The sequence below is a fragment of the Pongo abelii genome, chromosome 6, assembly GCF_028885655.2.
Source record: "Pongo abelii isolate AG06213 chromosome 6, NHGRI_mPonAbe1-v2.0_pri, whole genome shotgun sequence".
NCBI classification, from domain to species: Eukaryota; Metazoa; Chordata; class Mammalia; order Primates; family Hominidae; genus Pongo; species Pongo abelii.
Genome location: NC_071991.2, coordinates 37,057,610 through 37,085,382, shown reverse-complemented (window position 1 = coordinate 37,085,382; position 27,773 = coordinate 37,057,610). Strand labels below are relative to the sequence as shown.

At 43.3% G+C, this 27,773-nt stretch overlaps 2 protein-coding genes across 7 annotated transcripts in view; one reads left to right on the top strand and one right to left on the bottom strand.

Annotated features, from left to right (window-relative positions):
• Positions 1–1,380, bottom strand: part of SUN3 (Sad1 and UNC84 domain containing 3) — a 49,083-nt gene extending 47,703 nt beyond the window's left edge. Inside the window, exon 1 of one of the 2 annotated variants that reach the window (XM_063725986.1) lies at positions 1,267–1,380. The gene's annotated coding sequence lies outside the window, so the exon portion shown is untranslated. The remainder of the gene's footprint in view (positions 1–1,266) is intronic. The other variant, XM_063725985.1, reaches the window with a different exon arrangement.
• On the top strand, positions 936–27,246 carry C6H7orf57 (chromosome 6 C7orf57 homolog). Of its 5 annotated transcripts, XR_008526917.2 has the most exons (9): positions 938–1,070; positions 1,744–1,814; positions 6,717–6,902; positions 8,876–8,984; positions 12,587–12,743; positions 15,997–16,094; positions 18,733–18,953; positions 25,327–25,444; positions 26,175–27,246. XR_008526917.2 is itself a non-coding variant. In XM_024249918.3 (8 exons), the coding sequence occupies exons 2-8, from the start codon at positions 1,760–1,762 to the stop codon at positions 26,219–26,221; spliced, it is 873 nt and encodes a 290-aa protein (XP_024105686.2). In that variant the 5' UTR covers positions 936–1,070; positions 1,659–1,759; the 3' UTR covers positions 26,222–27,246. The 5 variants fall into 5 exon arrangements, 4 of the variants coding, with proteins under 4 accessions (XP_024105686.2, XP_054415182.1, XP_054415181.1 ...); XM_024249918.3 differs by lacking the exon at positions 25,327–25,444 and having other exon boundaries at positions 936–1,070; positions 1,659–1,814; XM_054559207.2 differs by lacking the exon at positions 25,327–25,444 and having other exon boundaries at positions 18,781–18,953.
• The last annotated feature ends 527 nt before the right edge of the window (positions 27,247–27,773 follow it).

Sequence of the window (27,773 nt, the reverse complement as noted above, 5' to 3'; positions counted from 1 at the left end):
TTTTTGCCAGGGTGGTATAGGGCTTTCTGGGTATCAAAAGTGTCTCCTACTGAACTGTGCCATAGCTGTTGGTGTCTATTGGCCTCACCAAGCATATGCCAGATAGATAATCTTCATTCCCATGAAGCACCATTGGTAATATATTCATTGTACTTTCTGTAGATCTCAAAATCCAGGCAGGCAACAAGTTCACACTTAAGCCAAATGTTTGGAGTTCTAAACACGATTCCATATAAATATGATTAAGAGCTTTAAAAAAAGTCTCTCAACTTATAAAACAGAAATATTCTCGAAAAATAAGATATAAGGAAGAATGTTCACATGATAATTTTATTATCGACACACAATTTCCAAATACTTATTAGTCTTGAAAAAAATGCATTAGATGAGAAATTTGCAAGCAAATTTGTCTAAAATTAAGGATTCCTTTACTAAGTGAATCATTACTCCTGCATCTCATTAGTAAATTATTTTTGTTTTATTTTTGTATACTGGTGGGGTGTTTTGTTTTGTTGTGTTTTTAGGGTGAGACAGTTATACTTATTTGGAAAACATGATGCATGTCCCCAATTTTTCTGGACCGCTCTACAGTAACTGTGGTTCCCAGCCAGAGCGGCATGAGGAGGACTGAGGCCTGACTCTCGCCCTGCGCCCACGTCCCCACGTCCCCACGCCCCCACTCCCCCACGTCCCCACGTCCCCACGTCCCCACACCCCTCCAACAGTAAGGCCCTGCTCCCACCCCCGCTGCGTCCCGCCCGGTTCCCCGTGGCATAGCTGCGCTGCCCTGCCCTGGTCCGGCTCTGGGCTGTAGGCAGTTGACAGGCGGCGCCCGCGCTCCGCTTCCGGCCCTGATTGGCCCACCGCTGCCCCTCAGGCTTCCCCTATTGGCTGCCAGTGCTCCCGCCGCGCCCGCCGGTTGGCCGTTCAGCCGTTGCCCTGGCGACGCCGATGTTGCGGTTCCGCGGCGCTCTGGAAATTTGGGTTTGGTTGGCTGCAGCCCGCCAGCCGTGTAAAAACTCCAACGCCGGGCGCCGCGGGCAGCGCCCACGGAGACCCGCGGGGAGCTGGTGAGCCTGAGCGGGCTGGAGGACAATGGGGGCGCTCACTGGGGTCCCGGCCTTGTCCATTGTGCGGAGCTCGCAGTGCGGGCAGTGCGCGCAGTGCGCGTCGGGGCTGGAGGGAGGGGACCACCTTGTCGCCGGGTTGGGATGAGCACAGGGCGGGATCTCCCAGCCGGCCCAAGTCCCGCGGCCCCTTGGTTACCTGTTGTTTATCCTCTCTGTACTTGCTGTGTCCCTGGCGTGGACGTGCCTGTACTGGATACCCGGCGTGACGTGCCCCCGCTCTGTGTGCCCCGCTCGCACGTGTCTCTGCTGAATACCCCGCGTGAATGTGCCCCAGCTGTGTACCCGGAGTGCGTACGTCCCTGCTGTGTACCTTGTGTGGACGTGCCCTACTGTCTACCCGGCGTGCGTGTGTTCCTGCTGTATACCGGCGTGATGTGCTCCCTTCTGTTTACCTGGCGTGGACATGCCCCCTGCTGTATACCCTGCATGGACGTGCCAAGCGCTAGGCAATCGTAAGGCGCCTGCAGGCGTGTCAGGTCGAGGCGTACAGACCGACCCAGAGGGGGCGCGCGGATTTTGCTTTTGCAGCTGCAGCTCCTGGCAGCTGGTCAATCAGGCAGCGTCCAGCGCACCCGCGAACACCAGGTCCGGCAGCATCTGTCTTTTCCCGCAGCGTGCAGCGCCTGACCATGAGGAACACAAGCAAGGAACTTCAGGGCGCCACGCACCGCTACGCTCCCTGCGGTGAGTGCGCCCTGAGCGCGTCCCGGCCAGAAAGAGTTGGGTGCGTGCACTCTGCTTGCTAGACACGCTGTGGACCCATCGTCCTCTATGTGGGCGGGAGGGGGGTGTGAACTATGGAGGACCAAGTGATAAAACTAACAAGTCAAAGAAAGCCACAAACTGCTCCTGTGCCTGAGTGTGAAATCAAGACTTAAATATGAGTGGGGGGAGTCTTGTTTTTCTTTATTTTCAACAAGAGAGAACCAAGGCTACCTATCTTGGTTCAATCTGGAGCAACAGGATCCCTTGGAAGTTTTCTTTGTCATAGTTCAACCCTACACAACTCTCACAACTGCGTTCCTGAATGTTGACCTGGGAAGTTTCTTTTCTAGCAGAATCCCCTAGGTATTTCACTGAATCCCTAGCCCTTGCTCCTACTTTAGACCCCAAGCAAGTTAAATATGCATTCTGGTTTTAGTGTCTGGATTCAGGAAAAGGAATTCAGTGAGGTTCATGTTTTCTTATGTGCCAGGGTTTGAAGTGGAGGAGAGGGGAAGGAAGAAGTCTTGAGATGCTGTCTTCTGGGTTTTTTTTTTGTTTTTTCTCTTGCTGTTGCTTTTTTATTTGTGAAAGGCTGTAAGAGGGTAGAGAAGAGGGTCCTGGGGATCAGCTGGGACAGCCGAGTTGCAGCTGGTCGGCACCCTGGAGCCAGCACATCTGCTCAGAAGTGAACCAAATGTGGCCCTTCTTCATACTCTAAACATGCTGCTAGCCCAGAGCTCTACCTTGTGACCACTATTGAAGATAGTGTGGACATGCTGGGGATTGGAAAGGGGACGGCACAGAAGGCCTGGCTGATTTGCCTTTTCCCAGTGGGCTCTGGAGCCTTTACGTGACTTCTGGGTGCCTTCTAGTGACCTTGTCTGTATGAACAGCACTAAGGAACACTAACAACTGCCAGGCACTGTTCTAAGTGCTTTATATTAATATACACTAACTCATTTAACCTCATAACAACCCTACAAGGTAACACTACCCCCATTTTATAGAGTTTGGAGTAATTTGCCTAAGGTCACACACTTCGCAAGTGGCTCCACAGCTGTTCTGTGAGGCCACAGCAGCCTAAAGCAGGAGCCTGTGCCCCTGCGGGTATGTGAACATATAACACACTGCCTTGTGCCTTAGAGACCAGAAGAGCTGGGGGATCTTCAGTTCATCTCATAGACTGTCACAGACTGTGTTTCCTCACTGATGAAATAAGAGTACTAATATTTGGCAAACGAGAAGGCAGGGAAGGCTATATATATACAAAAAATCTATAGGATAGTAAATGACTGATATCGTACAAGTGCCAACAATTTTTTTGCATGATAAAAGCTGAGATAACTCTTAGTCCCTTTAACCCTCTGTGTGTGTGTGTGTGTGTGTGTGTGCATGTGCATGAGGTGATCACAGTTGGTTCTTACTGATTGGGGCCCTTGTTCTCTGAGTGCCTCCTTTGTATGCATTTACAAATGGCCAACCAGATTCGAGTTCAGTGCCTGTCCACAGCTTCCAGTAATGAGAAGAAGGTAGAAAACACACTGTTCTCTGTGGATTAATTAGTAATCAAAACACAGAGCAGAAAAATAATTCAACAATCAAATGCCTTCTCTCAAAAAGAAAATATTTAAACTGAATATGATCAGAGTATGAAGCTGCTAAATTCTCTTATTCATTCTTAAATTGATTCTCTGTGATCTTTTGTGCAATTCTTTAAACGTTTTCCAATTTTTTTCTTTACTTTTCAAAACCATATAGTGTTGATTCAGCTATTTAATGTCTTTTACATACTTAAAAGATTGTCTGTATTAAATACCATCCATTAAAAATTCAACGTCTAAGCTTTTAGCTTTAAAGGATGGTTACTTCTTATTTCTCTGTGCTTGCATGAATCAATTTATTCAGTACTATTTTCCTGTGCATCTACTGTATTAGTCAGCATTCTCCAAACCAACATAACCAACAGCATATCCATGTCTATCTTTCTATATACATATAGATAGATAGATAGATAGATAGATAGATAGATAGGGAGAGAGAGATTTGTTTTAAGGAATTGGCTCACATAATTGTGGAGGCTGGAAGGTTCGAAATTTGCAGTGCAGACCAGCAGGCTGGAGATCCAGGGAAGAGCTGATGTTGCAGTTTGAGTTTCAGAGTGGTCTGGAGGAAGAATTTCCTCTTTCTGGGGAATCTCATTCTTTTCTCTAAAGACTTTCAATTAACTGCCCACAAAAAGAGTCAAACTCTGTAAAATATTTAAAGAGGTTTATTCTAAGCCAAATATGAGTGCCCAAGGCCTGTGACACAGCCCCTGGAGGTCTTGAGAATATGTGCCCAAGATGGTTGAGTCACAGCATGATTTTATACATTTTGGGGGGACAGAAGTTATAGGAAGACATCAATCAATACATGTAAGGTATACATTGATTCAGTTTGAAAAGGTGGGATAACTCCAAGTATGTGTGTGTGTATGTGGGCGGGGGGTGGTTCCAGGTCATAGGTGGATTTAAAGATTTTCTGATCGGTAATTGGTTGCAAGTTATTATCCAAAGACACGGAATCGATAGAAAGGAGTGACTGGGTTAAGATAAGGGGTTGTGGAGACTAAGGTTTTCGTCATGCAGATGAAGTCTCCAGGTAGCCAACTTCAGAGAGAGTAGATGTGACCATCTCTTATCAGACCTAAAAAAGTGTCAGGCTCAGTTAATTCTCTCCTGGATCAGGAAAAGAGCTGGAAAAGGAAGGGGATTCTCTACAGAATGTAGATTTTCCCCACAAGAGACAGCTTTGTAGGACCATTTCAAACTATGTCAAAGAAATCTATATTGGGGTAAAATATTTCAATTTCTTTCAGGACCTGCTATCTGTCATGTGATGCTATACTAGAGTCAGGTTGCAATTTGGTCTCTGACTGCCACAAAGAGTCTGTTTTTTCAGTCTTAAGATCTCTGTTTTAATGATAATGCTGGTCTGCTGTGCCTGAATTCCAAAGGAAGGAGGGTATAAGGAGGCACGTCCAGCCTGCCTTCCCATTATGGCCTGAACTAATTTTTCAGGTTTACTTTGGAACGCTCTTGGCTGAGTGGGGGGATTCATTCAGTCAGCTGTCGGGGGGTGGGGGGGGGCGGGGGGGGCTTAGAATTTTATTTTTGGTTTACTCTGATTGGAGGAAGCCCACCCACATTATAAAGGACAGTCTACTTCACTCATATTCTACTGTTTTTAATGTTATTTTCATCTAAAAAACTTCATAGACACAGCTAAAATAATGCTTTACCAATATCTGAGTACCATGGTCCAGCCAAGTTGACACATAAAATTAGACATTATACCTACCCAAGAAGAGGATATTGTGTTAGACTCTGAACATACTGCCCCTGTGACAGTACGTTCTGATAAGTGCTATTGAATACACCCAGTCACTTGTGTCACATTAATTGCATCTTTTGTATCTGACATTCTTCCTGGGTTTTGTTTCTAAAGTTTTCAATCAGGTGTGATTTTTTTTTCTTATATTTGGGCATCTGGTTAATCAATTTCAGATTCAAATAGTTACCTAGAACCTCAGTTGTCTGAGTGCCCCACATCTCTTCTCTCTGTGGGGTCATCAATAAACACTGATAACTCCAGGTCCCTGGGATTTTGCCAACTCACTTGACAGAAACTCCCAGTAGGACTCCAGGGAGTCTCCTGGGTGGTCCCAAGCCAGCCTGCAGGGCCTGTCCTGGATACCCTCAGCTCAAGGCCTTAGGGAGCCTCATGGCTTCACCAGGCCCATGTTCAGCTCCTCTGTCCACAGCACCTTTCTGCATGGGCTCCAATCAGGAAGGGAGGATGGACAGAGAACCGCTCTCTTCCTCCACTTGATTGTGCCTGGCTTCTTCGTGGGACCTTTGACAATAGAAATCACACAATCTACACTCACTGTGTTTCAACTTGATCTTTCTCAAGGGAGCCAAACCCAGTCACCTCAGGAATCTCTGAATCTCCAGCTGAGACGTTTTTCCATAACACATAAGTCACCTGTTTCCACCACTTTTCAGGAACCACCTAGACCTCTGGTCACCTTTCACTGCCCTGTTTGGCCTCAGGCATAAGCAAAGCCATTATGATTGAAAACAGTAATTACATATTAATAATAATGAAAGGGACAAGGAGAGAGGGAGACAGAGAGTGACAAGGTGAGATGAACTCTCACGTGGGGAGTCTGGGTGGAGAGAATGGGGGAACTCACACTGTACTCACTCATATGGAGAGAGGCTGCTGAGCTGATTCGAGCGCCACTGCTCGGTGGACAGGCCTCTTTGACCACTCCCCAGTCCTGCCTCTTCTCACTCTTGTGCTATTGGTAAATGTGTTCAAACAGGCTGTTACTTCTGTGACAGAACTTAGATTTCAGTATTTTTAACATACTGAATTTAGCAAATCTTGGTCAACATTTAGCCATGTATTCCACAGGCTTACCTATAACGTTTTAAGTGATTTGGGATTTTTCAGGAATGTATATTCCCCAACATAACCAGAAATACAGTTGTCTTATTTTTATGGAAGATTAGGAGAGAGAGACAGAGACATCATGGGGCTTGAGTACCTCCCTGGGAAGTGAAAGCACCCATGAAAGAGGCTGAGCCCTAGCAGCTTTCCCCTCGATTTGTGCCAGTGGTGGCATCTTGGTGGGCAGTAGAGACTGGATTGCATGGCTGGTGTTATGACTCACGTCAGTAACCCAGAAGAGGGCATTTTCTTCCTTGCTAATGGGCTCTGTGGCTTGCACTGCCCCGCCTGATGGTGTTGTCTGCATAGAGACACTCTGGTAGAGGCCTAGAGGCCACCCTGACACACAGCAACAGCATGGCCCTCCGCCTCTCTCCTCTATAGATTGGTATTACCATGTCCCAGTGAAGCGCTCTGAGAAGGCCGTGGATGCCCCACCAGGGTCCCAGATCCCAGGTCTCAGCAATTTGGGAGACTCGCACAGCGAGAACCTGCCTGGGACTCGGAGATACTGGATAAAAGAAACAGATTCGGAATATGTGAAACTCGCGAAACAAGGTGGCAGGCCCGGTGAGCCCCCTCCTGCCCTGTTCAGTGTGGCAGCCTCGCGGGCGGTGAGGGGGGTGTTTGTTCCTAATTTCTTCCATATAAAAATATTACTATAGAGCCTGTATGTTTAGCTTAGGGCCTTTGGAAAGCTAGGTTAATTAGGTGTAGGGATGGGCATGATCTCCAGGGATGAGCTAATTTTTATGATGCTAGAATAAATAGGCCGAATCCACAGAATTTCCTGTGTAGGATATTTCTTCTGAGTAATGCCTTTGCGATGATTCAACCCTTCCCTCACCCACTTTATATTCTCATTACAAAGAGAATCTCAGGAAGTTGCCTCCAAGAGAGAATCTCTCTTTGCACGCTACCAATTCTTGTCTAATTTGTGAAAAGGTTTTGTTGTTTATTCTCATTGCGGCTTGTTCTTTGTATGAAAACGTTTTAGAAAATGAAGACCATAGATGAGTTTCAGTGTGATGCTGATGAGGACCAAATTTTGATACATGATTTAATTGAGAAAGTACTGCTTAACTATACTAAAAACTAAGTTGTTTGAGCTCAATAGAAATTACTGATCAGAGTGTTGGAAGACCACATCTAAAATGTCTCAGAGCCAGCCTTGTGGTCAGTGGCTTGGAGAGACACTAACCTTTTTTTCCCTTTAGCTGCTGTTACCCCTGTGGGGATTGTCAGAGAGAAAATGGGAAGCAAAATGGCGACATCATTGCTTTAATATTAAAAAGCCTGGACCAAACAATTTGAGGGACTAGGTGTGACGCTCAGAGAACAAGACCTAGACATTTTTTCTTAGATTCACCTCCTCCTGCTGTTGGTTAAAAGAACATTAAGGGGACAAACTCTGAATGTCTGTAAATCAGATAAAAGAACTGCATCACTAGTAGTTTCCTGAGTGTGATCATTGTGGCCATGATTATGTCAGGAATGTCTTTTGACAACGTCTGCTGAGGTATAGGGGGAGGACTGGGCATTGTGTCTGCAACGTGCTACCCAGTGATTCTGAAAACAATAATGACAACAAAAATAATAATGAGAGACAGGGATAGACAAAGAGAGAAAACATAAAGCAAATGTGGCAGAATATCGTTTGGGGAGCCTAGGTCAGGGAATAGGGGAACTCATACTATTCTTGCAATGTTTCTGTAAGTCTGAAACATTTAACAATGAAAAGTGCTTTAAAAGTAAAGAAAAAAAAAAGTTAAACTTTTCTTACTGATAGTAATAGGTCAACCAAAGTTGTCTGCTACTGCCACGGGCACTGTTATCATTTTGCTCTCCTTATGATCAGGAAAGTAAGTTCTTCCCACTCCCTGCCTTTTGAAACCAGGGGAGGGAAGTGTGGGGAGCTAGAAAACAAGTGGGTGAGTCGGGAGCTGGCCTGGGCCTCTGAGAAGGAGCCTGTGCTCTCTGTGCCTCTCAGGGTTGGCTCCAAGGTGACTGTGAAATCTCCCAGGTACCTTTCAGGGGCTTGTATCCTACTTCCCATCTGGAAACCTGGAGGTGTGGCTTCTCCTGGAAATGGTGGGGGTGGGGTTAGGGACAGCTCCACAGTGGCAGAGGACAGTCAGACTGTCCTATGCTAGGAGAATGGTGTGGGGGTAGCTGAGGATGAGGGAGCCAGCATGTGCAGCCCCTGGAGACCTGAGCAGTGGAGGGATGGGCCCCCTCCCGGAACTGGTAGATGCTGGCCTGCATAGATGCAGCTCAAGACCAGGAGCTCTGTCCAGATCTGCAAAGAGTGAGATGTGGGGAGGCATACAGGTTGTCCCTGCCTGAGCACAAAGCAGGACACCCACCTGTCAGCCTGTGCAGAGACAGGTGAGGATCAGAGATGTTCTGTTAGCCCCTGGATCCCAGAGGCAACCCCAGGGAGACCTACAGTTCCCCTTGTAAATTGAGCCTATCACTGGCAATGCTGTGCGTCTGTGTAGGGGGGGCGGGGTGTCTCACAGCCATGTCATTTTCTCTTTGAGATTTGTTGAAGCACTTTGCCCCTGGGACCAGGAAAGGCTCTCCGGTGGCCTACTCCCTGCCAGACTGGTATATCCACCACAGCAAGCCACCGACAGCCAGCCAGCAAGAGTAAGTATCTTAAAGCACTCACATTTTTGTTTATCTTTACAGGAAAAAAATAGCCCAATTTTGATTTTAAAAATACAAATGTCTAATACTGATAGCAAGCATGTGATATGACAACTTTGGGTTCTCTTTTACAATAGCCTGCTCTTTGAGGGATGTAGCCTAAGTTGTCAGAAAACCAGAGTTCTGGAAACCTGTGGCATTTTGTGCCACCCTAGAGTCGTGTGTCTTTGGGATCCTTTTCGGTAAACTGCACTGCAGTGTTACTGGCGGGTCTTTGTTCTTAGAGCTCCCAAGATGGTGGCCGGCTGCTGCCAAGATGGTGGTGAGCTGCTCTCAAGATGGTGGCAAGCCTTTTGTTCTCTGACCTCGGGTTCTTGGCCTCATGGATTCCAAAGAATGGAACCTTGGGCCATGCGTGAGTGTTATAGCTCTATTAGAAGCTGTGGGTCACGGAAGAGACCCTTGGAACCCAGCGAGTAGTATTCAGCTCCATTAGGAAGAACCCGGGCACTTAGCTGCGCAGGAACAATGGCAAGCCTCTAGCCCTATCGGGAGCGTCAATGGGTGCCTTGCTGGATCAGAAGTGCAGCGGACACTGTGCTGGATCCAGAGAGGTGGAAATTAGCCACGGGTCTGCAACGGAGGCGATCAGCAGTGGTGGACGGTGAGCAAAAGCTCAGCTCAAGCTGGAAGAAACACAGACCAGAAGAGTGTGCAGCTGCAAGATTTAATAGAGTGAAAACAGAGCTCCCATACAATGGGAGGGGACCCAAAGGGGTTTGCCACTGCCGGCTCAAATGCCTGGGTTTATATCCCGATCATTGTCCCTCCCCCTGTGCTCTCAGGCAATAGACGATTGACTATTTCTTTACCTCCCACTTTTAGCCTAGTTGGTATTTTAGTGAGCTCTCTTTACTACCTGATTGGTCGGGTGTGAGCTGAGTTACAAGCCCCATATTTAAAGGTGGGTGCGGTCACCTTCCCCAGCTAGGCTTAGGAATTCTTAGCCGGCCTAGGAAATCCAGCTAGTCCTGTCTCTCAGTAGGACTGACCACATCCTCCTGATGTAGAAATAGCAGCCTATCCCAAGGGATTCTCATTAAAGACAAAAGGCACTAGGTAAAGCTAGAAATACATGAAATCCTAAATTTCTATGTTCAATATTGAGTTATGGGGAGCCATCGTTCCCATAATATTTGAAATGTCTAAGAAATTTCTATTTGTGGACATGCAAACTTTATCTCCAAAACCGCCTCTCTTGGATTGAGAGGTAAAATGAAAAATCATTTCAGGCCATTTCCCCATTTTTTGGCGTGAAAATAGGACTACCATAGATATATTTCCAAGTGGTTATCTGGTGTTATTGAATGTTCTGCCATGGTCACAATGCAGCTTTTGTCTTCAGGATTGGTTCCCTCTGTTGTTTAAAATGAATATGCAGGGTGGCTCACACCGAGGTGGGTGGATCACTTGAGGTCAGGAGTTCGAGACCAGCCTCACCAATATGGTGAAACCCCATCTCTACTAAAAATACAAAAATTAGCCAGGTGTGGTGGTATACGCCAGTAGTCCCAGCTACTTGGGAGGCTGAGACTGGAGAATTGCTTGAACCCAGGAGGCGGAGGTTGCAGTGAGCTAAGATTGCACCGCTGCACTCCAGCCTCGGCGACAGAGCAAGACTATCTCAAAAAAAAAAAAAAAAAAAAAAAAAAAGGAATATTCTGTGCTAACAGAGGTTACATCAAAGTCGATGAACTGAGCAAGAAGAGAAAGTCTTAGAAGGGGAAGCAGGAGACTGGGGGCACTCTTGCAATGCTGCCTGTGCTTGCAAGAACAGAGCAGGGCAGGTAGCCTCAGGTGAGAGTAGAGCCCGAGTACCCCAGGCAGATGTGGAGGGATGGGTTTCCTGAGCACCCTTGACCCTGAGCTCTGACTGAGGGGTGCCCAGTAGTCCTGCGGCTACTGGACTCTAAGCAGCTGTGCACCTTCTTGCAGCTGAGAGCGGCTCCTGCTCTAGCTGGGTGCCCCGAGCCAACGGTTAATTCTGGGGGGAGGTGGGGGCACTTCATGTCTCTGGGGTGCTCCTGGAGAGCCTTACCTCAGGCATGCCCCTTCCTCCCATACCCACACTGCCACATGGACTTTTTCTTCCCTTCCTTCTGCTTTTTTCTTCCAGACTGTTGGTACCCCTGTCCCTTTGCTGTCTCCTCTCACCCCATATGTCCTTATCAATTGTCCAAGCCTTCTAGTGATGATCTACTTCTGGGACCTTCAGTGTTTTCCATCCTCCTGGGAACTTGTCCTCCTCTGGACCACAGACCACCTGCTCCAGATCCTGGGACAGGCAGAGGATGTGAAGAGTGGGAAGCTCAGGAGAAATCCTTCCTTCACTGAAAATCTGGGAACCCAGGAGTTACAACTTAACACGCTTTTTTTTTTAATTGTCCCTCCCTTTGTTATTTTCAACGCTTATCTGTCTCTGTGGGCTTTTTCCTGCCGAGACCATATCAGAAGTGGGAGGCCTGGGGAGAGGTGCCGCTTCTCACACCTGTGCTCCCTGAGAAGCTCAGCCACGCTTGTGGCTTCTCTTACTGGGTATCTGCGGCCACCTTCTAAGCCTGCATTTCCAGCCTCTGACCGCTGCTCCCTGGCCGCTTCACTCGCTCTCTCAGAGGCCCCCAGCTACCTCCTTCAGGTGCTTTGCTGCAGTGGTGCCCAGGACCCCACTCCTCGACCTTGCCCTTGATGCCCACTTTGCAGCTGGGACCTTTTTTCAGCATCTGGGGGCCCTGAACAAGTACAAGTGAGGAGCAGAACATGGAGGTGCCCCTACAGCCCCTCAGACACTGCATGGGGGGTTTGTGCTGCCGCGTCAAATTTGAATCCAGTGTTCTTCCCTGTTCAAACCTGGTTATGTGTACAGATGGTACCTTCAGGGATCGAAAGGCTGAAGCATTCCAGTGCCTTTGGATGCCCCTCCTGTATGCGCTGTGTGTATGGGAAGACTGGTTGCTAGTTTAAATACCCACATTAAAAATGACCATCCAACAGGAAACAGAGCATGCTATTATTATTTTAAATGAACATGTTAAATGGTAAATGTTTAGGGGTGTTTAGCTATTTTAAGGGGTCAAAGTGGTAGATGCTTTCTAAAAGAAATAATTATTTTATGAGGTATGTTTTATAAATTCATATTTTAGTACATCTCGTTTTACTAACATTGAGAACTTGTGATTTCTGAGTGGGCCTCCTGATCCTGGGATGCAGGCCCTGGACGGGTTGGTGTGTTGTTTAGCAGGCACAGGAGGGAAGGGCCCATCTGTGTTTTCAAGGAAGATGGGTAGTGCTGATGTCAAGAGAGACGGAAGAGAAAAGAATAAGGGAGGGAGAGAAAGAGAGGGAAAGAAGAAGAGGAAAAGAGAGAAAGAGAGCAAGAGAGGGAGAGAGAGGGAGAGAGAGAGAAAGGAAAGAAGGGAGACAGTGAGAGAGGGAGGGAGACAGAAGGAGAGAGGGAAAGGGAGAGCCAGCGATGGAGATGGAAGGAAGGGAGGGAGTGGAAATGGCTCTGAGCACTAGGCTGTAACTGCTGTCTGTCCCTGCAGAGTGCGGGCTGTCTCCATGCCGGATTACATGGTTCATGAAGAATTTAACCCCGATCAAGCCAACCTCTTCTATGCATCCAGAAGAGGGCCCTTCGACTTCGACATGAAAACAGTTTGGCAAAGAGAGGCTGAGGAACTTGAAAAGGAGAAAAAAAAGGTGACGGGAGCCCATAAATAGACGGCAACTGCATCCGCTTTGCTTCTGTGGTCCCGAGTAATTAAGTGCTGTGATGTTAGCTGCTGGTGGTGTCTTATGTTGCTCGTGGCATCGGCCACGTGCTCTGTATTTTAAGTTTGGATCTACTAAAAGGCAAGCAGCCACCATACTATGGTCTTTCTTTTTCTTTTTATGAATAATGTCTTTAAGAGGTAAGATTCTTTTTTGCTAAATGATTTATAGATAGTTAATGCTTATCTAGAGGAAAACTGGCATAACACTTCTTATCTGGCAAATATAGAAAAGGAATTTTATATTTAGTCATCCCATTTCTGAATATTTTCATTTATTTAAGTATTAAGAGTTTTCTGGAATACTCTTTGTTGATAATAAAGGAAGAGAAGATGAATTCTCTTCTTCTGTATGAAGTCCCAGTGGTGTATTCGATCACAAAGGAGTGACTGGCCGTGCAGTGAAGCCTTTTCAGAGGATGTGTATTTTAAGAATGCAATGGAGAAAGTTGGAAGCAATCTTGAATTGGCAGCTCTGTTGTTGGGAAGTCTTGATAGGAGGCCCTTCTATCCCCTTTCCTTGGTGCTGGAAGGAACAAGAGCCAGGCCTTCAGCTCTGCCAGGGGCTCAGTGTTGCCCGGGGCATCAGCACCAGGTCTCAGATTAGTCTCAGTTCTTCCAACGTTGGGGTTTGTGAGTGAAACGGTGAAGTCCACATTACAAATAACAATAGTGTTTGATACTAAGAATAAGAGTGAACACCGTTGTCACCTGATGGGTGATCATTTTGAACAATGAAGAGACTGGATGTGTCTCAGCGTAGGCGGAAGTTGTTGCGAACTATTTATGCCTGATTCCTAGGCTGTTGCCTCAACATCTTGGTTTGAAGGGAAACCCCTCAGTTTATTTTGGGGACTTGAGTAGCTGAACACCAAGTGGAATGTCAACTGGCTGCAATGGGCCACATGCTTTTTCTTTAAGATCTCCATGTCCAGCTGTGATTCAGATTTTGGGTTGTTTCCATGATCCGTGCAAAGGCATTGGAACTTTTATTGTTGTTTTTTTGTTTTTGTTTTTTATTTTATTTTTTATTTAGAGAGAAGTTCTCGCTCTGTCACCCAGGCTGAAGTGCAGCAGCATTATCATAGCTCACTATACCCTCGAACTCCTGGGCTCAAGGGCTCTTCCTGCCACAGCCTCCCGAGTAGCTAGGTCTACAGGTGCATACTACCATAGACACTCAGCCAAAATGGACCATGTTAAGAATCAGATCTATCTCTTAGTGTTGTGCAAGTGACCAATTACACTGAGCTACAATCTCTAGTGATAAATGAACCTTTGGATATTAACCATGGCTACAGCTCGTATCTACAGAAATCTTAAAATGCTAAATGCTGTATCACTCTCAAATCAAGTGGGGTTTTTAAGTTAGTACCCATTTACAAAAGGTGTGCTAGGGGCTGCACAAAGTTCCTGAAGCCAGCCCCTCACTATGGGGAAGGAGATAGGATGACAAGGGGTGGTGGTTAAAGACACACTTGCTGAGTATTTAACAGGTAGAGGGACATGGTGTTGGGTAAGGTGCAGGGGATGAGCACCACATCGGGATGGGCTCTGACTTCCCTAATAAGACAACACCATCACCACTTTGGTATGAAGGTCACCTATGAGTGATGATCACATCATGGGCGTGGGCCAGCTGACAAAGCGCTTCCTCAGCTGTGCCCTGGCCCCACACGGGACACATGGTGGACACTTGACAAGACTTAGGGCACATGTGTTTCCTGTTGGTTACCAGCATTCATGGGGGTCTTGCTCACCTACAGGGTGATCGGGGGATCTTCTTTCCTTTTTTTGAATAGCCATCTTTTCTTCCTATAATTGTTAGCAATACCTCCATGGATTTTGTTTGCTGGGTTTTGTTTTTTCCAGTTTTCCCATAGCATGTATTTCTATTTCTTTTAATAAGATATAATTTACATAGAGCGAAACCCACCTTTTATAGAGAACTGCTCTCCAGGTTTTGACTAAGGCGTCCCTTGTGTACCACCACAGCCATCAAGGAACATATAGCAGTTCTGTTGCCCCCAGCATTTCTACCCCTCTTTGTAGTCAGCCCCTCTCCTGCCCCTTGCAAGCCCCGATCTGTTTTCAGTCTTTATAGTTCTTCCGGACAGAGCAGGAGCATCACCATCTTGGACAAGCCTCTCATTCTAAAAGTTCACCTTAATAAAAACTGCCTAAATCCAAGGGGCATCAGCCTAATGGCTAAGGTCAACACGACCATGAACCACAGGTAACATCTTCAACCAGAAACATTCCAAACTCCTCCCTGACCAGAGACATGGCAGCCCCTAAATAAGCTCCCTCCAGCCAAGAAGATGCCAGGCCCGAGTTAACCCCCCTCCAGGCTGAAAGATATCTGCCCCAAGATAGCCTCCCCTCCTCCCAGAGAGATTCCAACCCAGCCATGAACTTCTCCACACACATAAACATTCCAAGCTTCTGATAAGCCCCCTCACCCCAAAACTGATATATACTTTTAGTCTGTAAGAGAAAGTGCTCCTGACCACAATAGGCCAGGAGCACCTCTCAGGTTTTAACTAAAGAAAACCTGTCTTTGACTGCCAAGCCGCATTTCGTGTTTCTTTCCTCTTTCTTTAATTCTTACACTTCCTTTTCCAGAATGTGAAATCAATGGAATCATACGGCATGACATCTTTCCTGCTTGGCTTCTCCCATGTGGTGTAATGCATTTACATCATGCATCTACATTACTTACGCATGGCCGTGCTGTTCTGAGTATCAGTAGTTCATTCGTTTCTGTTGCTGAGTTTCATTGGTTGATCATGACACAATTTGTTTATCCATTCGTTTGTTGGTGGACATCTGGGTTGTTTCCAGTTCTGGATGATTATTACAAAAGCGTACAGGTGCTTTTCATCTGGGTGTGGGAAGTTCTTTCAGGACCAGGCTCTTAGTTGTTCATTGTTTTTCCTCCTGAGCAGATGGCATCTTTACTCAAATATAGCAACTGCTTTTGAGTTAGTGATAGTCCCTTTTACATAACTATTTTGTTGAATGAGATTATTGCTGAATTATATTTTATTGTGACCATTTACAATGACCACATTGAAAGTCCAGTCTACAAGCTTTGTACCTTTGCTACCTTTAGTGAGTTTTCTTCTCTAGCTGTTGAATGCTTTCCACTAACTCAGGGTTTTGTGTATTTCCTCACACAGCTGAAGCTACCAGCCATTGACTCAAAGTATCTGAGCAAAGCAGGCACCCCACTTGGCCCTAAGGACCCTGCAGGAAGTAGACTCTCCTTCCCCCCCATGTAAGTACTTGAGCTACGCCCGCGCTGTCTGGACTGGGTTTGGGTTTGGCCTTCCGTCTTTCATCGGGTGATGACTGCGCCGGTGACAGCATCCACACAACTTCCCGAAGCCCTGTCTGCGGCCTGGCCTGGCTGTGCCTGTCGCCTCTTCACTGTGGTTTCTGTTCCTTCCTAATGTCATTTTGCCCCTATTGAACACATCTGCCTTTCCAGGTCACGCTTGCTGCAGGTTGGCAGTGTGGAGGCTCTGCTTCTCCATCAGGCTGTGCCCTGCCTGAAGCACCACCCCCCCCAAGATACCACCCTCACCACAGTTCACGGGGGCTGCTTGTCCTGCATGTAGGGGCCACCAGGTCCTGACGTTTCTGTGTCCAAGGCCTGAACTGAGGTGTCCGCACCTTGTAAGCATGCTGGCTCTGTTTCCAGTTGGAAGATATAGCAGGCACACTGACATTTGCTGATGCTCCAGTTGGGAGAGTGAAATCCCTGAGGCCTTAGGTGTCTTCTTACTCTCCCGGAATCCAAGTTTAATGCTAGGATAAATGTTATTAATTACCTGACTAATTCTTCAAACAGCTTCTTGTCTAATGGGGAAAAAATAATCAGATACATTGCATTGTGACAAATGCCATGAGAGCACCAAGCTCAGGCTGATAGAGAGGGAAATATACATGTATTCATATGTGTTTTTATATATGTAAGTATATATGTATACCTAGACATGTATTTATAGATGTGCAAGAGAGAGAGAAAATGAAGCATTAGGAATGGCCTTGATAACAAAGTGATTGAACCCCTCCTGGGTGCAAGAAATCCTCCCACCTCAGCCTCCCAAATAGCTGGGGCTATATGCATGCACCACCACACCCAGCTAATTTTTTAGTTTTTGTAGAGACAAGGTCTCATTATGTTACCCAGGCTGGTATCAAACTCCTGCACTCAAACAATCCTCCTGCCTCTGTCTCTCAAAGTGCTGAGATGGAGGCTCAGAGAGAACGGGTGGTGGGCTCCTACTGCTCGAGCTGAAAGCTCACACTACATCTACCATGTCAAACTGCCCTGTCACTCTTCAGTGTGGGTCAGGATAAGATTTGTGAAGACACAGTAGATGGTGAAAGGCTAAGCTAACATCAAGAAATGACTGGAGACAAACCTGTGTAAGAGAGTAAAATAGCAGCAGATAATCATTGATAAGAACAAGAAAGAACGAGTAAGAAAGTAATCATTTCTCTTTTTTGGAGATGGAGTCTTGCTCTGTTGCCTAGGCTGGAGTGCAGGCGTACGAACTCAGCTCACAGCAGCCTCCACCTCTCAGGTTCAAGTGATTCTCCTGCCTCAGCCTCCCAAGCAGCAGGACTATAGGTGCCTGCCACCACAGCTGGCTAATTTTTTTTTTTTTTTTTTTTTGAGACAGAGTCTCACTCTGTCGCCCAGGCTGGAATGCAGTGGCACAATCTTGACTCACTGCAAGCTCCACCTCCTGGGTTCACACCATTCTCCTGCCTCAGCCTCCTGAGTAGCTGGGACTACAGGTGTCCGCCACCATGCCTGGCTAATTTTTTGTATTTTTAGTAGAGATGGGATTTCACCATGTTGGCCAGAGTGGTCTCAAATTCCTGACCTCAAGTGATCTGCCTGCCTCGGCCTCCCAAAGTGCTGGGATTACAGGTGTGAGCTACTGTGCCCAACTCCCTCCATTCCTTCCTTCCTTCCTTTCCTTTCCTTTCTTTCTCTCTCTTTTTCTTTCTTTTTTTCTCTCCCTCTTTCTTTTTTCTTTCTTTCTTTCTTTCTTTCTTTTCTTTCTTCCTTTCTTTCCTTTCCTTTTCTTTCTTCTTTCTTTCTTTTCTTTTCTTTCTTATTTCTTTCTTTCTTTTCTTTCTCTCTCTCTTTTCTTTCTTTTCTTTTTTTTTTTTGAGACGGAGTCTCACTCTGTTGCCCAGACTGGAGTGCAGTGGTGCGATCTCGGCTCACTGCAACCTCCTCCTCCCAGGTTCAAGTGATTCTCCTGCCTCTGCCTCCCAAGTAGCTGGGACTACGGGTGTGTGCCATCATGCCCAGCTAATTTTTGTATTTTTCATAGAGACAGGGTTTCACCAGGTTGGTCAGGATGGCCAGGATGGCTTCGATCTCTTGACCTCATGGCTGCCTGCCTCGGCCTCCCAAAGTGCTAGGATTATAGGCGTGAGCCACCGCACCTAGCAGGCTTTTTGTTGTTGTTGTTGTTGTTTTGTTTTGTTTTTAAAGGTAGTTCTGAGCAATCCCTTACTATGAGGAAGGATATGGTGTTTTCTTAGGAAGGCTTCCCTGTGAAATACTAGAATTATTACTAATTCTTAATTGACTATCACAAAGAAACATTTTGGAAGCTGAACTAAACATGCTGTCATCCCTGTACAAGGGATACTTTGACATACACTTGCTATGCTTAAAAATGGAGACAGTGAGACAGAGACGCAGAGGGAGAGACAAAGGGGCAGAGAGGTAGAAGGAGAAAGAGAGAGGGAGAGACACAGAGAGAGAGGTTTGTTAGGTTTAAAGGGACAGTGACACCTCCTATTTGGTGTGTTCGTGGAATACTGCTTCTGCTTTATCATTAACCCTTGTACTTAAGTTTCACATTACTTTTACTCTTTTTAAGGCCTGGTCAAAAAAACAGTTCACCTACCAATTTTTCCAAACTCATTAGCAATGGATATAAGGATGAGTGGTTGCAGCAGCAGCGAGCTGACACAGACAAGAGGACCCCGAAGACCTCCAGGGCATCAGTGTTGTCTCAGTCCCCACGAGACCCGGAAGGTCCCCAGGATGCAGCCAGGCTCCAGGACGCAGAGGCTCCTGAAGGTCCTGAGGACGCCCCAGGTGAGGCACAGGTGGCCATCTGCGTTTACTGGAGGCTTGGTTAATTGTGATGCAGCAGCTGACGTTCTTATCACATGATGCGTCTCATAATGAGAAATGAGTAACCCAAAAACCATGTGAAAACGCCCACAGAAGTACTAAGGTTACAGATAAGCAAGAGAGTAATACATGTTTCGCTCTTTCCTCTTTATTCAAACGAATAGCTGAAGTCATGACTTTTGGGGTTTTACATTTTCTTTTATTTGTCAAAAATTTTGATAGTTCATTTGATATAACAAACAAATAATATACCAAATAATATCAACTTTTAATCTTCCAGATCCAAAAAATTTTGACGCTAAAATGACTTTTGCATAAGCAGCCGGTACTTTTTGAGATCACTTCTTAAAAAGCTTTGAAAATAAGTCAAAATTCAAACTTAAAATTACTCCATTATTGGCATGTCTCAAGCTTTGAATAATTTAGAACTTTCTCCACAATTAGATGTTCAAAGTACTATATTAGTTTTTATTTATTATAATATTTTATTTTATTTATGTATTTTTTGAGACAGAGTCTTACTCTGTTGTCCTGGCTGGAGTGAAGTGGCACAATCACAGATGACTGTAGCCTCGACCTCCTGGGCTCAAGCGATCCTCCCATCTCAGCCTCCCAAGTAGCTGGGACTATAGGCATGCACCACTACACCCAGCTATTTTTTTATTTTTCATAAAGACAAGCCCTCACTATATTGCCCTGGCTGACCTCAAACTCCTGGGCTCAAACAATTCTTTTGCCTCTGCCTTGCAAAGTACTGACATTACAGGTGTGACCCACTGTGCACAGCCATTCATTTTTATTTTTAATAGTACAGAAATAATTCATCTTATTTTTTCAACACATCCATCTTAAAGCCTATTGAGCATTATGTTCAGTATCCATAGCTCTATTAATTATTGACCATTTGCTTCTGGGAAACCTGTTTTTACTCTTGAGGCTTGAGCTCTTTGATTAAGAGGAAAGATGGCGTGTTATACCTCTTCAGACATTTGAAGTGTTTGGTGTGGTTATTTGTAAGTGAGGTCACCGCTTGCCATTCCACACCCTGTTCCTTACTGTATTTGTTGAGCAAGATCTGCCACTTATTGGCCAACTCTCTCCTTTATTATCCTGGAGGATGAGATGGTGACAAGTTCATATTCAGTGTTGTTAAAAAGCGCCCTATTGGCTGAGCACTGTGGCTCATGCCTGTAATCCCAGCACTTTGGGAGGCCAAGGCAGGCAGATTACCTGAGGTCAGGAGTTCGAGACCAGCCTGACCAACATGGAGAAACCCCGTCTGGACTAAAAATGCAAAATTATCTGGGAGTAGTGGCACATGCCTGTAATCCCAGCTACTCGGGAGGCTGAGGCAGGACAATCACTTGAGCCCAGGAGGCGGAGGTTGCGGTGAGCCGTGATCGTGCCATTGCACTCCAGCCTGGGCAACAAGAGGGAAACTCTGTCTAAAAAAAAAAAAAAAAAAAGTGCCCTATTGAACTTTACAATGTCAAGAGTGTTTTATGACTTATTGCTGTTTTAAGTAATACAGAATTATTATTAAATCTTTAAGTAATTATGACTTCTTTTAATACTTGATCTGTTTCATTAACCTGAACATCGAATGGACTTTTTATTACAGAGTCTTCTCAAAGTGAGTATTTATAAAGCAACCTGCACCAAAACACAAAAAGTCTTACACAAAAAAATCGATGGACATAGTCCTGCAATCTGAGACTACAGCCTCTAGGCAGCCTGGAATATCCTTCTCCAAACTGCATGCATTCTGACTACAAAGCCTGTGCCATGTATGCTTTAAAAAAATCAGAGTTCCAGAAACTTAAGGAGAGCAAAAAGAGGATCACTTACACAATTACAACAGGATTATTATTCTTTTTTTTTTTTTGAGACGGAGTCTCGCTCTGTCGCCCAGGCTGGAGTGCAAGTGGCGCGATCTCGGCTCACTGCAAGCTCCGCCTGCCAGGTTCACGTCATTCTCGTGCCTCAGCCTCCCGAGTAGCTGGGACTGCAGGGGCCCGCCACCATGCCTGGCTAATTTTTTGTATTTTTAGTAGAGATGGGGTTTCACCGCCTTAGCCGGATGGTCTCGATCTCCTGACCTCGTGATCTGCCTGCCTCGGCCTCCCAAAGTGCTGAGATTACAGGCGTGAGCTACCGCGCCTGGCCTATTATTCTTTTATTCATGTTACACAAGCAAAAACATACTTTAGTTCATAGACACACATTGTATTACTCCTCATGTGAGAGTCATACTAGAAAAGATAAGTAAGAAGCCATCGGAGACTCCAATTTATTTTTTAGTTTACTTTTTATTTTATTTTTAATTGACAAATAATAATTGTATATAACTATGGGGTACAATGCGATGTTTTGATATATGTATAAGTTGTGGCATCATTAAATCAAGGTAACTAAAATATCCATTACCTCAAATACTTATCCTTTTTTTGTGGTGATCACACTTAAAATCTGTTCTTTTAATGATTTTGAAATATACAATATATTATTATTAACTTTATTCACCTTGCTGTGAAATAGATAATTAAAACTTAACTCCTCCTGTCTAAGGGAAACTTGGCACCCTTTGACCAACTTCTCCTCTTACCCCATCAACTACTGCCCCATCCCCAGCACCTGGTAACACATTCTATTCTACTTCTGAGTTCAATTTTTTAGATTCCATATATGGTGCAATTATACAGTATTTGTCTTTCTGTACCTGGCTTATTTTACTTAGACTAATGTACTCCAGGTTCATCCATGTTGTCACAAATGACAGAATTTACTTCTTTTTTAGAGGCTGAATAGTGTTCCATCGTGTGTATACCACATTTTTTTCCTTATTCATCTGTTCATGGACAGTGAGGTTGATTCCATAGCTTGGCTATTGTGAATAATGCTGCAGAAAATTTGGGAGCACAGATGTAGCTTTGTGACACACTGATTCCATTTCCTTTGATATATGCCCAGCAGTGGGATTGCTATATCATACGAGAATTCGATTTTTAGTTTTTTAAGGAAACTCCATAATGTTTTCCATTATGGCTATTCTAATTTACATTTCACCTTCAGTATGTAAGGGATCCCTTTTCTCCACATTATCATCAACACTTGCTTTTCATCTTTTTGGTAATAGCCATTTTGACAGGTGTGAGATGATATCTCATTGTGGTTTTCCCTATCTCATTGCATTTCCCTGATGATAGTGATGTTGAGCTTTTTTATATATACCTGTTGGCCATTTACATGTCTTCTTTTGAGAAATGTCTATGCAAGTCCTTTGCCCATTTTTAAATTGGATTATTTGTTTTTTTGCTACTGAGTTGAGTTCCTTATACATTTTGGATATTAACCCCTTATCAGATGTATGGTTTCCAGATATTTTTTCCTGCTCTGTGCCTTGTCTTTTCATTTTGTTGTTTGTTTCTTTTGCTTGCAGAAACTTTTTAAGGTAGTCCCACTTATTTTTCCTTTTGTTACCTAGGCTTTTGGTGTTCTGTCCAAAAAATCATTGCCCAGACCAATGCTGCGGAGCTTTTTCCCTATATTTTTTCTATAGGTTTAGCATCCCAAATCTGAAAATCTGAAATCAAAGGAAATACTCATTGGAACATTTCGGATTTTGGATTTTTGGGTTTGGGATGCTCAACCAGTAAGTATGCAAATATTTCAAAATTTAAAAATAATTGAAATCCCAAACACTTCTGGTCCCAAGGATTTCAGATAAAGGATACTCAACCTATAGCAGTTTTACAGTTTCTGGCCTTTTATTTAAGTCTTCATCTATTTTGAGTTGATTTTAGTATATTAAATGAAATGAAGATCCAATTTTATTTCTCTGCATGTGGATATTCAGTTTACCCAGCATCATTTATTGAAGAAACTGTCGTTTCCCTCATTGTGTGTTCTTGGCACCTTTGTTGAAAATTAATTGACTGTTAATGTGTGGGTTTATTTCTTGGCTCTATCCACTGATCTATACTTCCATTTTTATGCCAGTATCATGCTGTTTTGCTTACTCTAGCTTTGCAATATATTTTGAAATCAGATAGCATGATTCCATATATCTGTTTTTTTTTTTTTTTTCTGTTTGCTCAAGATTGGTTTGGCTATTCAGAGCCTTTTGTGGTTCCCTACAAATTCTAGGATTTATTTTCTAGAAAATATGTGAAAATGTCATTGGAATTTTGATAGGGATTGCATTGAATCTGTAGATTGTTTTGGATAGTATGGACATTTTGACAGTATTAATTATTCTGATCCATGTACGTAGGCTATGTTTCCATTTATTTGTGTCTTCTTCAATTTATTTCATCCATGTTTTATAGTTTTCAGTGTACAAGTCTTTCACCTCCTTGGCTAAATTTACTCCCAAGTATTTTTTAATGCTATTGAGAATGGGATTGTTTCCTTACTTTCTTTTTCAGATCATTTGTTGTTAGTATATAGAATGCTACCAATTTTTGTCTGTTGATTTTGTAGCCTGCAACTTTACTGAATTTGTTTATCAGTTTTCACAATTTTTTGGTGGAGTCTTTAGGGCTTTCTATATATAAGATCACATTGTCACCAAACAGAATATTTCACTTGTCTCTTTATAATCTGAATGATTTCTATTTATTTTTCATGCCTAATTGCTCTGGCTAAGACTTCAGGTACTTAGTCAAATAGAAATGGTGATAGTGAGCACCCTTGTATTTCTCCTGATCTTAGAAAAAAAGCTTTCCGCTTTCACTGGTGAATATCATATTAGCTGTGGGCTTCTCATGTATGGTCTTTATTGTGTTGAGGTACGTTTCCTCTATGCTTAATTTGTTGAGAGTTTTTATCATAAAAGTATGTTGAACTTTGTCAAGCACTTTTCCTGCATCTATTACGGTGATCATATGGTTTTCGTCCTTCATTCTGTTAATGTGGTATATCACATTTAATGATTTGCATATGTTGAACCATCCTTGCTTACCAGGGATAAATTCCACATGATCATGGTTTATGATCTTTTTAATGTGCTGTTGAATTTGGTTTGCTAGTATTTTGTTGTGAATTTTTGCATCTATTTTTATCAGGGGAATTGGCCTATAATTTTTTTTTCTTATAGTGTCCTTGTCTGACTTTGGTATCAGGATAATGCTGGCCTCATAAAATGAGTTTGGAAGTGTTCCTTCCTTTTCAATTTTTTTGGAACAGCTTGAGAAGGGTTAGTATGAGTTCTTCCTTTACATGTTTGGTAGAATTCACCAGTGAAGCCATTATGTCCTGGGCTTTTCTTTGATGGGAGAGTTTTTTGTTTTTGTTTTTTTTTTTAACTGATTAAATCTCCATACTCATTCTTAGACTGTTCAAATTTTCTATTTCTCCATGATTCAGCTTTGGTGGATTGTATGATTCTAGGAATGTATCCATTTCCTCTAGACTATCCAATGCATTGGTGTATAATCCTTCACAGTCGTCCTTTGTGATCCTTTGTGTTTTGCAGTATCAGTTGCAAGGTCTCCTTTCTTTTCTTATTTTTTTCAGTCTTTTCTTTTTTTTCTCTCTTAGTCTAGCTAAATATTTGTCAATTTTGTTTACAATAAAAATACTACTCTTACATTTTTTATCTTTTCTGTCTTTCCTTCTGCTAACCTTGGGCTTAGATTATTCTTCTTTAGGACCTCAAGTTGAATATACAAATGCAGCAGGTACAGAAGATCACCTTCATAAGATATGATAAGCATTTATTATTCTGCATTGTCTTAAGAAGATAGAATTTACTTCACCATTGACAAAATATTACATATTACCTGATCAAGGGACGATCGTTTGGCATTCATATAAATGTATAAACTTTATATTGCAGGTGTGATGTAATCTTTGTGTTTATATTATCAGCAAGATCTGTTTAATTTTGAAGAAACCTTTTAACGTTTCAAATTAATGAAAGCCTAAATAAGCAGCATAGCCCCTAAGAGCTGGAAGAATCGTCATGTGGAGAAGAGGATCTGCTCTGCTTAGTTTCTGGATAGCTGAGGCGGGGGTCACTATGAAATGCCTGCTCCCACCTCTCAGTATCTCTGATGCCAAGGCTAGTGCTAGAGTTTTTGACAACCACACCCTCTCCACTGTCAGTCTGACCACTATTTTCCTTCCTGTATTTCATTTCCTCTTCTTTTTTCCTATTTCCCCTGCTGTCCATCATGGTTTTAACTTTATAAGCAATAGGCAATTTAGAAAGTGCCTTTTTTCCTTCCAACTAGACATCTCTCCACTTAGAGTGTGTTGCTATAACTTTCTGGAGACTAATCTTGTCAAGGCTTCTTATTTTATTTTATTTTATTTTATTTTTTTGAGACAGGGTCTTGCTCTGTTGCCGGGCCTGGAGTGTAGTGGTGCAAGCATGGCTCACTACAGCCTTGACATCCTGGGTTCAAGTGATCCTTCTGCCTCAGCCTCCCGAGCAGCTGGGACTACAGGTGCATGCCACTATGCCTGGCTAATTTTTGTATTTTTTTAGGGACGAGGTTTCACCATGTTGCCCAGGCTGGTCTTGAACTCCCAAGCTCAAGCAATCCACCCACTTCAGCCTCCCACAGTGTTGGGTTTATAGGTGTGAGCCACCACGCCCAGCCTAAGGCTTCTTCTTGATATTTCTTTCCCTCCATGAGACACAAGATTATTATTATTTCTTTATTGCAATTTTTTTCAGCTGTCCTAGATGTTTTGACATGCCCTAAATCTGGGCATTAGGAAACTGGTACACTACTGTACTTTGAGAGGGTCAACATTAATGAAGATTGCAAAAGGCCTGGGAGCAGGGACACGTGCCATGCCGAGGCTGACAGACAGCCTGAGTTGCCCCTCTTCCCTACTTGCCTTGCCCAGGCTGTGCTCATACTATTTATTTAATAATTCTTATCAGTGTGCTTATGTCAGCAGAAACCTTCCACCATACACAGGCAAAACTCATGAATTGAACTGTTTCCAATGGGGCATTCTCTTCTAGTCTACCAGTGCAAAAGTTGTAGTCTTGTGTTTCCAATGTAAGATTTATGCCAGGATCATAAGCTCAATTTTTATGTAGACTCAGAAATAATCCTTATTAATAGGTACAGAACTATGTGTTTTCTTGTATTTAAAATTAATGTTTTTTGATTTACAGAAAATGTCATCTTTGTCTACTCATTTATTTACTTTGTGTTATAGGCCCAGAAGAATCTGTATCTGCATCAACACCAGCAGAGCTCAAATAAATCCTGATGCAGTATGTATTTAGGATAATTTTTAAATGGCCAAGTATGACATGACTGTATTATAGCTATATTTCTGAGGCTCTTTTTGCATTTTATTAATATAGACTCTCATTGAATAATTTACCTCGCAGCAGATTTGACATTGCTGCATAGAAGGGGCAGGTGTTGGTTTTTGTTTCTTGCATTTCTCTGGGATGTGAAACACATGGCTAACAAACACAGCTAAGGCCTCTGGTACCCTCTGCCCTGCTGACCTGGTGATGTCCCAGTGTCTCAGAACCAATCACTTGCTCCTCCTACTGTATGAACCACTCTTAGCGGGCATTGCTACTGGATTCTTAACTAGAGAAAACTTACAGAACAGGCGTTAAGCCTTTTCCAATATTTGGTATTGTAGTCTTCATAGAAATCATTTCGAGTGACAAAAAAATTTAATTACAGAATATGGTGATACAGTTTATGTTAAGAAAAATATTTTAATTTATTATGCCATGAATTTATAAACATTTAATAGAAAACATTGTAACATTTGCTGTTTTTAAATTTTTGCTATTTTTTCACAAACTGATATTCAAAATATTAAACATTTGTTATTTTGTATAAACGTTTAAGTAAAAATATGCTGTTTTAATATTTAATTTAGTAGAATTAACAAAAACTTTTTAATACTCAAACTGAATTACCTTGTTTTATAAATGTTAAATTGTTTATATTTAAGTAATTAGCTTAAAAATATAGTTCTATGTTTTCTACATTAATTGATTAGTAAAATAATAATTTTATGTGGGAATGTTTTCAAAAAGCCAAATAAAGCCACAGATATTTTAGCTTCTTTCCCAGAATAAACTTATCATGCATTTGCTTACCTAAAATTTAAGTTTCAAATTAGTTCTCTATATGAGATACTTAATCGAGCATATATATTTGTATTCATTGATCAAACTGATATGCTACAGGAGAATGTATGCAATGTGTAAAAAATGCAAATGGCTGTATGCATTGAATAAAAATAATATACAATTATAGTAAGAAGTTTGTTTTTTCCCTTTCCTATTCTCTTTCTTTCTCTATATTCTCTTCCTTCCTTACCTCATTCCCAGACACCCCCACCTTAACAAAAAAGTCATCAGGAACAGATATCAATAGTGTAGAACGCTTCAATTCTCTGTTTAGATTATTATAGTAACAGAAACCTGTGGTTTAGGAAAAATGGGGACAAAATTTGGAGTAAGGATCAGTGATCAAATTTAGGCTCCACCTACAGTAGCCAGTGTCGACCTAAACAACAAGCAGAGAGGCTGTCTAAAAGCAAATGGTATTTATCTGGGAATGAGGCAATTCAATGGAAATATAGTAAACCATGCACATATAGTAAACTGCGCACATATTCATGGAGGTCAAGGAAGACAAAAATAGGGAGAATTACATAATTGTTTTGACATAATTATCCTTGACTATAATGATCAATAATGAGGGTGATGCCAGTCCAGGTTTGAACAGGCAGTGGCTGAACAGATGTCCTCACAGAAGTATTTTTTTAACGTATGGTTGC